The 14900-nt window shown below is 42.1% G+C and overlaps 1 protein-coding gene across 6 annotated transcripts in view; it reads right to left on the minus strand.

Moving 5' to 3' along the window:
• The window catches only part of GHR (growth hormone receptor), a 257386-nt gene that overhangs the window by 137722 nt on the left and 104764 nt on the right, over positions 1 to 14900 (minus strand). For 2 of the 6 annotated variants that reach the window (XM_080803551.1, XM_080803552.1), the window contains exons 2-3: positions 9578 to 9660; positions 3007 to 3087 (exon numbers count right to left, since the gene is read on the minus strand). In XM_080803551.1, the coding sequence (XP_080659677.1) occupies positions 3007 to 3076 (70 nt within the window). In that variant the 5' untranslated portion in view covers positions 3077 to 3087; positions 9578 to 9660. Of the gene's footprint in view, positions 1 to 3006; positions 3088 to 7555; positions 7685 to 9577; positions 9661 to 10663; positions 10704 to 14900 lie in introns of those variants that run through there. The other 4 variants (XM_080803555.1, XM_080803550.1, XM_080803553.1 and 1 more) reach the window with 3 other exon arrangements.

The raw sequence follows: 14900 nt of genomic DNA on the forward strand, positions 1-14900 counted from the left end.
TGCTGGTCATTCCCAATTGGGGAGTAAGAAATTCTCCCTGAGACGATGTCACCAGTCATGGGAGCAGGTGTAGGGACTAACACTATGGATGGAAGACAAAGAGACAGCACCTATGACAACCCTTGAGCTAACACAATGGTGCACTGTTTGACGTTGGGTTCTCATTAAATTGCCCATGGGGCAATTAGGCGTATATTTATTAGGTGTATATTAATTTAATTAGGCATATATTTAATTAGGTGTATATTAAATTGCCCATGGGGCAATCAGGGCCATTATATTTCTAACTGCTCATCTGCCCCAGCAGGAAAAACCTTGCTCCAGGCTTCAAGTGCCAACCTTCCCTGGGCATACAGATCTGTCATCCTTTCCCAGCTCCTGGGGGACTCTACCAGGTCACACCTTCCAGATCCCTTATTCTGCATTGTCACCTCCTTTCCCGACCAAACTGAATTCAAATGAATGCCTGGTAAAACTACAGTAGTGTTTTGTTTTGTTTTAAATCCTTACCTATATTTTCAGTCTGCCTTATACAATGGGAGAGAACATTAAAAAAAAAAAAAATTGGCTACAATCCGGACCTGGCAGAAAAAGAACCGCAGTGCCTCTGAATGTCATCTGAGATTCAAACCATGTTATGTCATGTGATCACTTTGGCAGAACTCACCAGATAAATGGCCAGAACTGGTAAACACACTCAATATGTGTGCACACTCATGTTCAAACACGTTCCTCCACACCTTCTGATGGAAGCACCAGACTCATCCTTAACAATCCTGGGCCATTTTAAGGTAGAACTCTGGAGTAGCCACATACTCCAAAAGAATTTGGGTTAGCCCACTAACTTAAAAAAGAAAAAAAAAAAGGAAGAGAAAGACATTTTTTTTCCTTTGCTAAATTACTGTGTTTAAGTACTGGTCGGCTATGTGAATTGTTTGCTGTAAGCCATTGCATTTTCTTATCTCTGCTACTCCCAAACAGACAAAGCGAACAGAACACTACCAGAAAGCAAAACAAAAAGCAAAGAGAAAATCAGTTAATGGTGTTGTTTTCTCTACTCTCCTTACGAAGTTAAAGGTTTATGTCAAAGCTAAAATGTCAGAGCAGCGAAAATAGATGCTCTTTCCAGAGCCTCTAGGTCTAAATGTAACTTGAGCTCTTGTCTTGCAGCTGGGGACACATTTTTAATTTTCTATAAGATTGCCTCTGCCATACTTTTCATTTCACAGGTTTTTTAAATTCCTCAAGCCTAGCCCTTTGGATTGAAAGCCACCTTAACGAAGAAAGTAGAGATTAAACCACCATGACTTTGGAACAGCCGAGGATCTCAGCTGTAATTCTTTGGCTCAGAACCAGGGTCTAAAACCAGCCATGGGAAAAGTTGCTGAAATGGAGCCTGCAATTCTCTCCATGTTTCACTTGCATAATGTTGACATTATAACACCAGGGAGACCCAAAAATATTTCAAACAATTATGACTTCTTTTCTACAAATATTTTTAAATTGCTTTAAAAGATAAAATAACATATTTTGCCCTTCTTATTTTATTTATTTATCTTTTTTTTTTTTTTTTTTAAACTCTGGTTGTCCTTAGCAGCTTACTACTACGGATTTATTTTTGGCACAAAGGTCAGGGAGGACATCTTAAGGCACTACCTCTGCTGGTTAAACTGTGTTTTCCAGCAGGAGTTGCCCAGTGAGTAGGGGAATCAGCTACTCTTAAAGCAACAACTGAATGTGGTGACACAGCACAGGAGAAATAGATTGTTTATTTCTCACGTTGATGACTGAGCAAGCAAAAAAAAAATCAAGTACTCAAGACAATCTTTTAGGGGCTCCTGGGTGGCTTGGTGGCTTAAAGCCTCTGCCTTCAACTCAGGTCATGATCCCAGGGTGCTGGAATCAAGCCCCATATCAGGCTCTCTGCTCAGCAGGGACCATGTTTCCTCTTCTCTCGCTGACTGCCTCTCTGCCTACTTGTGATCTCTGTCAAGTAAATAAATAAAATCTTAAAAAAAAAAAAAAGACAATCTTTTATAATAAAAGTCTCCCACCCCTTTAAAAGCACAGTTTCCTTTCTGGACAGAAAAATCCTTCTTCTCATTTCCGTTCATTACACTTTCTTGTTCCAGTTATTTGTGCCACGAGACATATGTTTGAATGTACTGAGACTTCTCCATGAGGAAGATGGCATAAAAAAAAGCCAGGAGAATTATGCCTTTTTTTAAGCCAGGAGAGACGGCCCAGGAACTCATGAGTCCTGAGTACATTATTCAACTATTATCTGTTATGTCTTCCTTCAAACTTTGCCAAACAGTAATCACCCAGAACGTGAAAGGTGAAATTTATTTGAAATCTGCCATTTCCACTCTCAGAGACTCTGATTCCGAAAACTTAATTCTGAGCTCTGGAAACGGGGGATGGATATCCTTAGTCACGGCTGAGCAGAGTGATCAGTAGGTTAATAACCAACCCTCCAGTGCCATTTCAGTGTCTCTCCCTGGACCAAGAGACCTGGCTCGCTTTCACTATAAATGCCCTCGGCATGGTTTGCAGCATTTATTTATTTTTTATTTTTTATTTTTTTTAAAGATTTTATTTATCTATTTGACAGACAGATTACAAGTAGGCAGAGAGGCTGGCAGAGAGGAGGGAGGAAGCAGGCTCCCTGCTGAGCAGAGAGCCCGACCCATGTGGGGCTCGATCCCAGGACGCTGGGATCATGACCTGAGCCGAAGGCAGCGGCTTTAACCCACTGAGCCACCCAGGCGCCCCGCAGCATTTATTTTTGATGTGCAAACATCAGATGCCGAAACTGTATTCCTCTTAAAACATCCATGGGAAAGTCCTCCTAGCTTATGATTTTAAAGCTAAGACAAGTTTCCTATTTGCTGTTACTTAAAACTTACCCCATTTAATTAAATCATCCAAAGAACTTACATTTAACAAGTAACGTTCAGTGTTATTTCAAAACACAGGGGGCGGGAATGGGAAAGCAGAACTCACCTTCACTCCCAGAAACAGCATTGCCCGAGCCGGCCACTGCCAAGGTCAACAGCACCTGCCAGAGATCCATACCTGTAGGACCTGCAAGCACACAAAAAAGAATCAGACATAGCCAACTAAACGCAGACCATTATCACTGCACACTATTTAAAAACTGGCTGAACCATGGATGAGCGGACGTGCATGTCAGTTCTTGAAGGAGTCCTGGTACGTCTTTCGTCGCCCCAGAGTCTCATCCTGCTGTACTTCTCATGAGGGCAAACAGTAGGTTTATAATAAACTCCACTTCCATGGGAGCTTGCGTTAGGAAACAGCATGGACACTAGAGAATTTCACACCCTGGCCCACAGCCCTAGAACCACCTCACCACAAAGGGACCTCCCCCCCCCCGCCCCCAACACACACAACTGCTTCAATAACAGGGCCAGTGCGGTTTCACTTTAACTAGATCTGGAAATAGAAAAACTCATCAGCAGTATCACCAAACACAGGGCCTTGAGCTGGACAAGCCATAAAAGGAAAAACACAAGAACGCATTTGTAATAGTAAGACTTCTCCAGTGCGCTTCCCAGTGGATGAAAGAGCTCCACTACTCGTCTGAAGACGGCACTGACAAGCCAGCACGGGGCGGTTTAGCTGGAAGACAGCAGAAAGGAGAAGACGAGAAGCAACATACTCGGAAGCATCAGTGCTGCCTAGGTGGCCTCCTCAGGACACCTGGTGTCCTGGGTTCTCTGTTCTAGGAGGAGAGGGGTCTCTGAAAGGCCCAGGAACGTGACCACCCCAGACTCAAAGAAAGGTCAGTTCGCAGCCTTGCTAGCTATTTGGGATTGCAAGTGTGGCCACACCTGGATCCCTTCAGTTTGATGAACAGGGGAGATATGCCTTGGCCAGCACACGCCATTACCTGGAGGAAATGAGCTTCTTTGGAACCAATAATCCAGGTGCCCACTTCTAGATCTCTGAAGAGACAAGCCTGGGATGGTTTAAAATGAACTCAGCACACTGTCCTTTGGGCCTCGGCTACCTCTGACAACCAATGCCAGCTCCTTTCAAGCTCAGCTGTACGATTTCCATAACATTACATGACTTCCTCATCGCTTGGACACACCTGAACATCGCCCTGGGCTCTCCACCAGGGCCTCCCTCCGGCTTCATTTTCACTATTATACATCCTTGACAATAATGAAATGGCCCTTCTCGTTACCCCTAATCAGGCTAAAATGATGAACAAGAACGTTTGTTCTCATGGGTACTGGAGTGAATGGTGTGGTCCTTGGTAATTCTGAACAGGCATCAAATGTGATGTTTCATATTTTCATTTCCAGATAGTGGAGGGCCCATCATTTTTTGTTGTTGTTCCATATGATTTTATGTTCTTAAAAAAGTCTAAGAATACCCACCTCTGCATAAACTTAGCATCTCCCTGTGTCTGAATACGCACGTGTGTGCTGAGTGTGTAAGGAACGGCCTCAAACACTGCCTGCTGGGGTCACCGGCAGAACTGAGCGGGACACTGCACAGGAACACACCTGGCCGATTACGAGAGTTCATGCAAATGTGGGTTACGATTATTGTAATATCCATGTTTTAAATTCCTCTGAGCCAATGGCCTGGCATCCTCATCAACTTGGCAAATGTGAACCTCAGAGCATCTCTCTTAGGTCCTTTATTAGTAGGTAAATAGGCCGTGTAATCCAAGCTTGACGCTTCCCAAAGAAATATGTAAAGAGACTAAAAATAAATATGCTAAAGGCTGAACATGCCATCCTGTTGGTAACAGGGTATTTCCTTCTAAAATTTATTAAAAAAAAATTTTTTTTTTTTAAAGTAGGAAAAGCATGGAGTAATTGGGCTGTATGCATAGTGTTAGTTTTACCAGCAATCGCCCAATGAACTTAGTGTCAGGTAGAGAAACCTCCCTTGGCATGTGCTCTCTGGATATCAAGGTCGTAAAAGAATTCGAATTCCCAGGCAGGGTTTTTGGCCTCCCAACTGAATAAAGATATAAATACGTTTGCATTGCTCAGAAGGCTGCTTTCTCTGATTTGGAAGTTGCCTCTTCAAATATTTCAAAGATACTTGGCAGATGCCCGACACGAGTGAATTTTGCTTCAGCTGGATAGTAGTTGCCTCCCTCCCATGCCCAAACTTCTGAAGGTTGCTGTCTGCAAACGAACGTCACAACTCTTCCAAATGATCAAAACCTAGCTCCAAAGCACACGATCTAGCTCTTACAATGAAACAAACAAATCAGAATCTTCAAGCAAAGTCAACCAGAAATCTATTTCACATTCCCACAGCCAGAAAGGAAGGTATTTAAAACTTCCATTCTCCCACAGAGGAGCTGAGAACCAGTCACCACCCTGAGAGCATCGCCAACTGCCCCAACACGAGCTCCAACTAGGGAGCACAGAAGAGGACGGAGAGCTGGGGCTCGATTCAGGAAGAGCCCACTGCTTCATCCAAAACTAAGTTCTGCTTCCATGGCTGCTGGCTCAGTGGGGCTGACTGTGAAAGCTGTCCCCTAGTGATCTGTCCCAGGGCCAGCACACAGCCGGGCTAATGGACACTCTGTTCATTTGCCTGGAACCTGCCTTCTTCCGTTTTGCAGGACTCCCTATGGCAGCTTCTAGGTAAGAGGATCCTTCTTTACTAGGTGTGTGCTGGGAGAAAACTGCCCTAGGAGAGGACAACGTGCCAAAAACACAGTGTGAAACTTCGGGGTCGTCTGTCAATAATGTGCCAGATGTGAGCAGGAGAAAGTCCTATTAGTCCCCTTCCCCAATATAAGTCTCTATGTAGAGGCAGGTACTTTCCAGAGGAATCTACCAAACATATACCTTGGCTGATTGGGTTTTTAAGTTTGCAATAGTTTTCTAGGAAAAACCTCTCTAAATTTCTGCTGATATTTAGGCATTCTTGGGTGATAGCCTCATGGTGAGCTTTTTATTTGGGGTGGGGTGGTGGTTGGATGGGGGAGACAAGCTTCCATTCTTGCATAATGGAACTCGCACCATTTCCACTTTCACTTGATCTTAGCCAAAAGGCCGAGAAGCGATTCCATTTCCACTTTCAAAGCCTGAGGCATTTTGCCTGACCTCCCCCACCTCCCCCCAACTTCCTCAAGGGAGAGCCCGTTGAAAAGCTGGTGTGAGTTTTAATTCTGTAAACTGCCCAGCAGAGGAGCCTCTGAATCAGTCAGGCCTGTGATATACTGCCTTTTATTCCCGGCTATAAAACAGTACATAAACACATGAGAAGAGATGGAGATTAAACACAAGATTTTCCCCACCATGTTATAACCAACTCCAGGCCAAGAAAGCAATTAGTTCAATTCTCTTCATTTTTAAAATTAGCAAGTATTTGTTGAACTCCTAGAATTGTACAGGGCACACTGGAGAATACAAAAGCAATCAAAATAATGGTTTTTTACCTCAAGAATTAAACAAGATAGGCAAATCAAATGGGAAAAGAGGAAGCATACCTGAAAATGAAATAAAGATTGGGTGGGCTGGGGAGGGGGGCACGACAATCAGCCACTGAACTTAAAATTAGATTTAAATGACAGAGAAGATTGTGATAGGTAAGGAATAGTGAGGGGTGGGTGTGAACTTAACATTATGGGTAAACACGCAGATGGTACAAATGTCCTGGGTATGGCTCTGGGTCTGATTAGTTCAGAGTGGTAGTTGGAGGTGAGAGACAGAACAAGGTTTGAAATTATGAATAAAAGGGAATGAAATTGGATGGTAAGGGAGGACTAGGCCAAAACAGCAGTTCAACTCATGTATTTTTTTTAAAAGATTAATTAATTAATTAACTAATTAATTTAGCGTGAGGGGAGGAGCAGAGGGGAAGGAAGAGAAATCCCCAAGCAGACTCCCCACTGAACTTGGAGTTGGCGGCGGGGGATGGCGGAGGCTGGATCCCACCATCCCAGTTCCCTGAGATCAGGACCTGAGCTAAAATTACGAGTCAGATGCTCAACTGACTGCATCACCCAGGAGTCCCAGTAGTTCAACTCACATTAATCAGAAAGTCACCCGAAGTTTTAGAATAGGTAACACATGTGCAAAGTAGATTTTTCTTAGGATAAATCTGCCCCTCATACTTTCTTAACTTGGTATCACTGAGAAATACTGACAAGATTCGGAGATGAGTGGATTCAGGAGATAATAAATAAAATGTGTCTATCACAAATGAATGAGTATATAGTTATACGTGTGGATGAAAGATGGCAATATTGATAGAAATCAAGATTTTGGGATCTGAGTTGCTCAGGAATGAGAAGATTACATGACTATCTTGGAATTTTGGGTATTAAAGTGATTTAATAGTGATTTAAAGGCTTGTAGAAGTGTAAGATATGTCTGGTGGGAAGTTGAAGGTAGGATACCCAAGACTGAATGAGAGAGGAAAGTCATTACTGGATTTCAGAGATACTTACATAGAGATGATGAATACCAGATGAATTTAATATGAAGACTAGGCTATTTCATGAAGAGCCCCCACATTAACTTTATTAAAAGTAATATTATAGGGGTACCTGGGTGGCTCAGGGGGTTAAAGCCTCTGCCTTTGGCTCAGGTCATGATCTCAGCATCCTGGGATGGAGCCCCGCATCCATGTGCTCTCTGCTCAGCAGGGAGTCTGCTTCCCCCTCTCTCTCTCTGCCTGCCTCTCTGCCTACTTGTGATCTCTGTCAAATAAATAAATAAATTCTTTTTAAAAAAAGTAATATTATAAAGTATATTAAGCCATATGGGGGAAAATGTGCTCCTATCTGGTTCGTAATTTGGCAAAGACAAAAGGAACCACCACCTAAAGCCACCTACACCCCCTCTATTTGTATAGGGTATTTAAAAGGAGACTGGTGAACAGCATCTGTAGAAGAATGTCAGCATATTTATAGGTAGAATAATATGACAGATTGAGGAACTTGTAGTTTGCCTTAACAAAGGCAAAATACCGATATGGCAGCTGGATTGATAGAAATGGTATTTCCCCAATTTTTTGTTTTACTGATCTAGCTATCATGATACCAAAAAAGTAAGAGCTGATTAAAAAAAATCCCCACAGAAGCAGAATCATTTATATTGCAAAACCAAGACTCTAGTTAGATAACATAATAAACGTGTACTTTCGATGCAGGCGTTCCTTAGCAATGAAATATTGCAAAACTGGGTCTAGTTGATTTCCTGGTGAAGCTGTTTTAAGAATTCGACATCGAAAAACAGGCGAATCCAAAATGGTATTTGAAATGACCCATTCTAATTAGCACCAGGCATGTATTTGACTAGTTTGCATTTGTTCATGTTATTACCCACTTTTTATGGTGCTGTTTATTTGAAAATTGGTCAGATCCAAACTGCCTTAGGTCAATTTCTTTCTTTCCAGTTAGGGAGAGAGAAAAAGTTCACAGACATTACTGACATACCTATTTTCACTGACATTTTTTCCCTTCTCAGGATCCAGTGGGGAATACAGGATGGGAAATTATTTTAAATGTGTAATGTATGAGGGAAAAAAAGGCCTTTAGGAGTAGTATATATAATAAATCTCCTTTTTTTATAAAACATTTAAAGCATAGATCATATGTACCCAAGGTGACCAATTCAGTTATCACCAATCATCAGCGGCCACTGAGCACTGCAAATGTGGCTAATGCAACTGAAGAATTAAATAAGCTAAATTTTTATGTAATTTTAATTAAGTATTTTAATTAAGCATTTAATTAAATATATTTGAAACAGGTTGTGATATGAATCTAGTTTTTCAACAGTGGATTTTTACTAAATCCAAACAGATCAAGTATCTCTGATGCAAATTTAGAATTCAAATTAAGATGTGTTGTAAGTATAAAACATACATGGGTTTTGAAGGCTTGGTACAAAAAAAAAACATGCAAAATACTTCAACAGGGTCTATGCTTATTATAAGTTAAACTCATATTTTGGATTGCTGGGTTAAATAAACATATTATTGAAAATTAACAATCCCTATTTCTTTTTATTTTTTTAAACATGACCAGCAGGAAATTTAAAATCATGTATATGGCCTACATTATATTTTGTATTTCTCATTGACTATATATACATACATATATATATATATATTTATATATATATTTTAGGGTCTGTATGTCTGTACTTGCATTCAGAATCATTAAACTCTTACGGTGGGCATATATGTTTTTGTTAACAAATAATAATATGATATTTTGTACTTTTTTTTTAAAAGATTGTATTTATTTATTAGACACAGAGACAGCATGCACAGACAGGGGGAGTGGGAGAGAGAGAAGCAGGTTTCCCACTGAGCAGGGAGCCCGATGCGGGGTTCCATCCCAGGACATTGGGATCACGACCTGAACTGAAGGCAGACACTTAACTGACTGAGCCACCCAGGCACCCCTAAAATTTTGTACTTCTAATGACACAGAAAATCTTTACAGTTACATTTTAAGAGCTCATCCAAAATGCAGAATGATAGGGACTGAAGAATTAGGCATTATCATATTTGTAGGGTTTTTTTGGGGGGGGGGCATACCCGGTATGCCTCTATTTACCTTTAGAAGGGTGACAATTCAAACTGTATCTCTCCTTGAGTCATAGCCAGTGGTGCACTGATAAATGTGTAACAACTGTCTTTCTGGAATTAGAGAGAGAGACAGAGAGAGGACCATAATTGGTATCATTTACTGGTTTCCGTGGTATAAAAACCTCCACCAAGGCTGATTTTAAGTCACCGAGTCACCGACCCTGTATTCCCTTAAGTCAATGAACGTGGATTTGCAAGCCAGCACAAACGACCCAGCACACCAGCAGCTGGGGAAGTGAATGATGCTCTCTGGGCTCCATGTAGGTAACAGGTCCAAAGATGAGGCAATCTGCTGACATTGACAGAAGATGTACCACTCAGTACCACTGAGTGAACCCTGGACACTTGATTTCATTTGATGCCATCTGTTCCACTGTTAGCTGACCATATTTAGTTAATGATCACTGACAGACACTCTCTCAAGTCTTTAGCAATTAACATCAGCCTCTAACATAAATGCCATCCTTGATCTTCATTTACAGAGAGAGTGAGCTTGGGGTTCAGAGCATGTATTGGGGAGTCGGAGAGAGCTAGGTTCAAATCCTAGCTTTACCAAGCCTGTTTACTCTTCTTTAATATGAGGATAAGAATATTATTACCTTTTTCATAGGAAAATCAAGAGGAGATTAAATGAGATGAGATTAAATGTTTATTCAAAACATTTAGCATGCCCTCTGCATCTATCCAATAAATATGTTATTAGACTCTTTCTGATATCAGTAATAAATAGATGATGTTTTATAATATTCCTGTGGGGTGGACAGGGAGGGGGGGGCCCTCATTTATATACCATGACATGGAAGCCTAGGGAGGTGGTAAAGCAATCAGCAAATGTGTTCTTGGGTAGCCACAACATGTAAGTAAGACTTCCTTCTTCAATCATGCACTTATATCACATAAGGGTCCCAGGAAAAGGAAGAATCATCATAATGTAATGTGTGCATCTCCTAGGCTGAGGCAGGAAGGTTACTCAGTTTTGCTTAGGTGTATGGGCAATTATGCACCTTCGAAACAGAGGCCTGATTGTAGGAAATAATCTAGAGGCTCACTTCACCTGTCATGATGATCCCATCTGCTTTAAGAAAAGACTATGCTGTTGTTACTGGGTCCAGATCATTTACTTTGTGAATCATGGATTTCTAGAGCTGAAAACTGGGAAGATGAATTCCAGGGATAAGACGCTTGGCTCGAAGCTAGGACTCTCCCTGTGAGAATACTAAAGGCAGCTGGAATACAGGAATTTAGGTCTTCACCTCTTCCTTTCTGGAGAAGTTAAAAAACAAAACAAAACAAAACAAAACCAAAATGAGACTTTTTCGGCACTAAATTCTCAGTGCTGCCCCCATTTTGGAGTGCATGGGTATTCTGCCGGGAGTGGTCGTTCTCGGCACATGGGGCATTCTGTGGGAGTTCAGTAGGACTCAGTGGCACTCTGCAGTACCTCACGGGAGCAACCATCCTCGTGGCCGGCCACCAGACTCACCCAGCCTGATTTGCATGGCGCGCCCGCCGATTCACAAGGCGAGAGTGACGATCCCATGAAAGAGAAGTCAATAGCATCGGTGCTTCTTTGAACAGTGTGTTCCTCTTTACCGCATACTTTACATCATTGCACCTACCAAGTCATTTTTTTTTTTCCAAAACAGAATGTGAAAAAGCAAACCTCTTACTGAATTTCTGCTGTTTCTCTTTCTGCAAGTGGCTCTTTTTAAAATATATATATTTTTTATTACTGTGATAAATCATATAGAACATCGGGAATATGCCTTAACCAAAGTCAAAGACGTTGGAGTTTCTTTCAAACCCTCAGATGGAAGCTGGCTTTGTCCTCCCTCATTTAATAGGAAATACATAAGCTGTTGAAGACATGATCTCATAGAATGAAGTCTTCAAACACAAACATTATTATCTTGATGAGATGGTAATCTGACAATGCTTAGTACAATAACTCACAGCGCGCTTAAAGGAGCTGCTAGCAGGCACAGATAACACAGAGCAAGGACTGGGAGAAACTCTTCTTTCCTTTTATCAAGTCCAAAATGAACTTGTTCTTATAAGGTAAACAAGTTGAGAAACCAAGAGTGAGGCAATGTGATCTTCTGGATGAAACATTTCTAGAGAGGAAGTCAGCCACCCCATGCCCAGGTGCCAGCCAGCCCAACGCGGCCTGACTTGGTAACTCGGGCAATCACTTCATCACTGTGGGCCTCAGTTGCCCCATTTGCACCCCATCCCATGATGATCTTTTTGTGATAAGGCAGATCCCATGCCGTGGGGTGTAATGAAAGCGGCCATTCACTGAGGACACCTCCCTTCCTGACATTGCCAGGCGCCTGTCCTTCTTTTCTTCCAGCTGTGAGCAACCAGGGGCAAGAGGTGTGTCTCACTCACTCACTCACTCACTGAATCCCCACCAAGCAGCCTTGGGCCTGACCCAGGGTAGACACCTACTCTAAAATCTGCCTGATGAGTAAGTCGCCCAGGGTCTACTCCCCTCGAAGTTTACACAGACCCTGAAAAGACAGCCTCATTTCAAACTGAAAAGTAAACGCGTAGAGGGACTTTGAGGGGTTAAGCGAATCCCCCAGACAGTTAACCCAGATGTGTTTGATGTCTCCAAGGCCTGCCTTCCCCTTCCCATGCTTCCTCATAAATGTGAAACTAGGCTAAGCATGTGATTAGGGGGGTACCAGCGAGGCAGGAAAAGCTAGACATAGTAAGAAAAAGAGAAGGAGTAAGGTCTGGATTTGAATTACGGACAGGGGCAGACACCACGGATTTTCAGTGCTCTGACCTGTCAAGCACAGTCATAATTCATAAATGCTGACACAGCAGTTTCCTTAGGAGTATCACTCAGGGATCTAAGATTCATCCCTAGGCCTTAGAGTCTCCAAGAGCACCTGGTCAACTTTCGGGTACATTACTTAAGAGCTATAAAGTGTGCTCTTTCCATGACATGGGGAAAGTATTCCCCCCCATTCCCTGCCTCCTCTAAGCCTATATGTATAAAGAGAAAGAAGTCTATTTGGCCAGACTGACTGGCTGCCAGATAGATGGTTGACATTGGGCAGATCAATGTCACATCTCAGCTCCAGGAAGTGTATACTAAACCATTTCACTTTTCGAGACCATGGGAGGTGTCACGGCTTGGACTTGGACTGTTCCTTATTAACAGCTTGAATAGAAAACGCCCTCTAGAACAGTGCTGTGTCACAGAAATATAATGTGAGAAGCAAGGGCCAGCCACGTATATACTTTTAAATTTCCTAGTAACCATACTAAGAAAGAAATACAGGGGCGCCTGGGTGGCTCAGTGGGTTGAGCCTCTGCCTTTGGCTCAGGTGATGACCTCAGGGTCCTGGGACTGAGCCCCGCATCAGGCTCTCTGCTCAGTGGGGAGCCTGCTTCCCCCTCTCTCTCTGCCTGCCTCTCTGTCTACTTGTGATCTCTCTCTCTCTGTCAAATAAACAAATAAAATCTAAAAAAAAAAGAAAGAAATACATAAAATTTATTTTAATTGTATATCTTATTCAACCCAATATATCCAAAATATTATCATTTCCTCCTACAGGTGATATGAAAGCTACTGAGGTATTTTACACTCCTTTTTTCATACGGAATCTTCGAGCCTAGTATGTATTTCACGCAGCACATCACAACAGGCGCTAGCCAGACTTTAAGTGTTCCAGAGTCACACACAGCCAAATGGCAACCACATGGGAGCATGCAACCCTGGGACATGGAGACACTGTGGATGTCCACACAGCCAGCTCCCTGGCTAGGACAGAATGTATCCATGTTTATTACTGCTCATGAGCAGCTTCTGAGAAGGGACCTTTAAACAGTTATTTTGCAAGGTCTAATTCTGCAAGTCCTGGAAAGAAATAGTCTTGTTACCCTCCCTTGCTGCTTGTGACACTCTCACATTCATTTTGCATGTAATTACTGAGCACTGAAACCTACATCGAGTTAAATCATAAACCTTTTGTTTGGGGCACAAAGCTGGCACAGATCACCAGCGTTGTCCCTAGTTATGAGACTTTAAGCAAATCATTTCTCACCCTTAGACTCGGCCTCCTTATCTCCAAAACAGAAAGTTTGGAGCATATCAATAGTTCTCAGCCTTGACTGCAAATTAGAACCATGTGGGGAACTTAAAAAAACATGACCTGGGTTTATAGATAAATTAGAATCTCTGTGGTGGGGCCTGAGTATTAATCCTTTAACATTTGTTATGTGATTCCAAAGTGCAGTTAGGGCTGAGAATCACCGACCTAGTCCAAAGCAAATGTACGATAATTTTTCAGTTTGTGAAAGTGCTCAGACGCCCCAGGGAGCCTTCTTCAGCTGAGTGGAGGGAGGGGGGGAGAAAAATCAATCTTTCCTATTTAGTCAACCAATAAGTGTAATTTTTGCAATAGAGGACTTTCTTTGCCAAGTAGTTGAAATACTAAATATAAAGGTAGGAAAAGAACATATTACCCCATGAAATGGCAAGATAAAAAGAATACACATGATGGATGAAATCAGCCATTCACAGATAAGATCACTCAAGGAATGATAAAACATTATTTCAAAGTGTTACTCACGAGGTCCCCTCAAAATGACCACCCCTGATTTTTCAAACACTAAGTTAGGTACTTCTCAGAAGAAACTCTGCAAATGTAATTAAGGTTCCTAATCAACTGATTTTAAAATAGGGAGATTATCCTCGATTACTGAGGTGAGTCTATGTAATTAGCCCATAAAAGCAGAAGTAATCAGTGAGATGTGGTAAAAGAGGAAGTCAGAGAGATGAGAAATCTGAGAGAGGATTTGATGTGCTGTTGCTGGAGGGGGCGCCACAGAAAGCGTGAGAGGTACTGCAGGCGGACTCTGGGAGCAAAGACTGGCTCCTTGCGGACAGCGAGCTAGGAAACAGAGAAGACGGTCCTCCGACGTCAAGGAATGAAATGGGCTAGCAACCTCAAGAAGCCTGGAAGCAAATTCATCCCCAGAGCCTTCAGAAGTAATAAAGCCCCCCAAAATATTTTGATTTCAGCATTCACTAAGCAGCAGAATGCAGAATGCAGAATGCAGCAGAGCCATGCACGCTGTACCCATGCATCTTACCTACAGAACTGTGAGGTAATAAATATGTGTTATCACAAGCCATTATATTTATGATAATTGGTCAGGGAAGCAAAAGAAAACTAATACAATACAGTCCACTACAGAGTCCAAGGTGACTTCCTAAACGTTAATCAGGAAGATTATTATCAAGTCACCATTGAAACATGTCCAACTGGAGA

The sequence above is a fragment of the Martes martes genome, assembly GCF_963455335.1.
Source record: "Martes martes genome assembly, chromosome: 5".
Classification (NCBI taxonomy): domain Eukaryota; kingdom Metazoa; phylum Chordata; class Mammalia; order Carnivora; family Mustelidae; genus Martes; species Martes martes.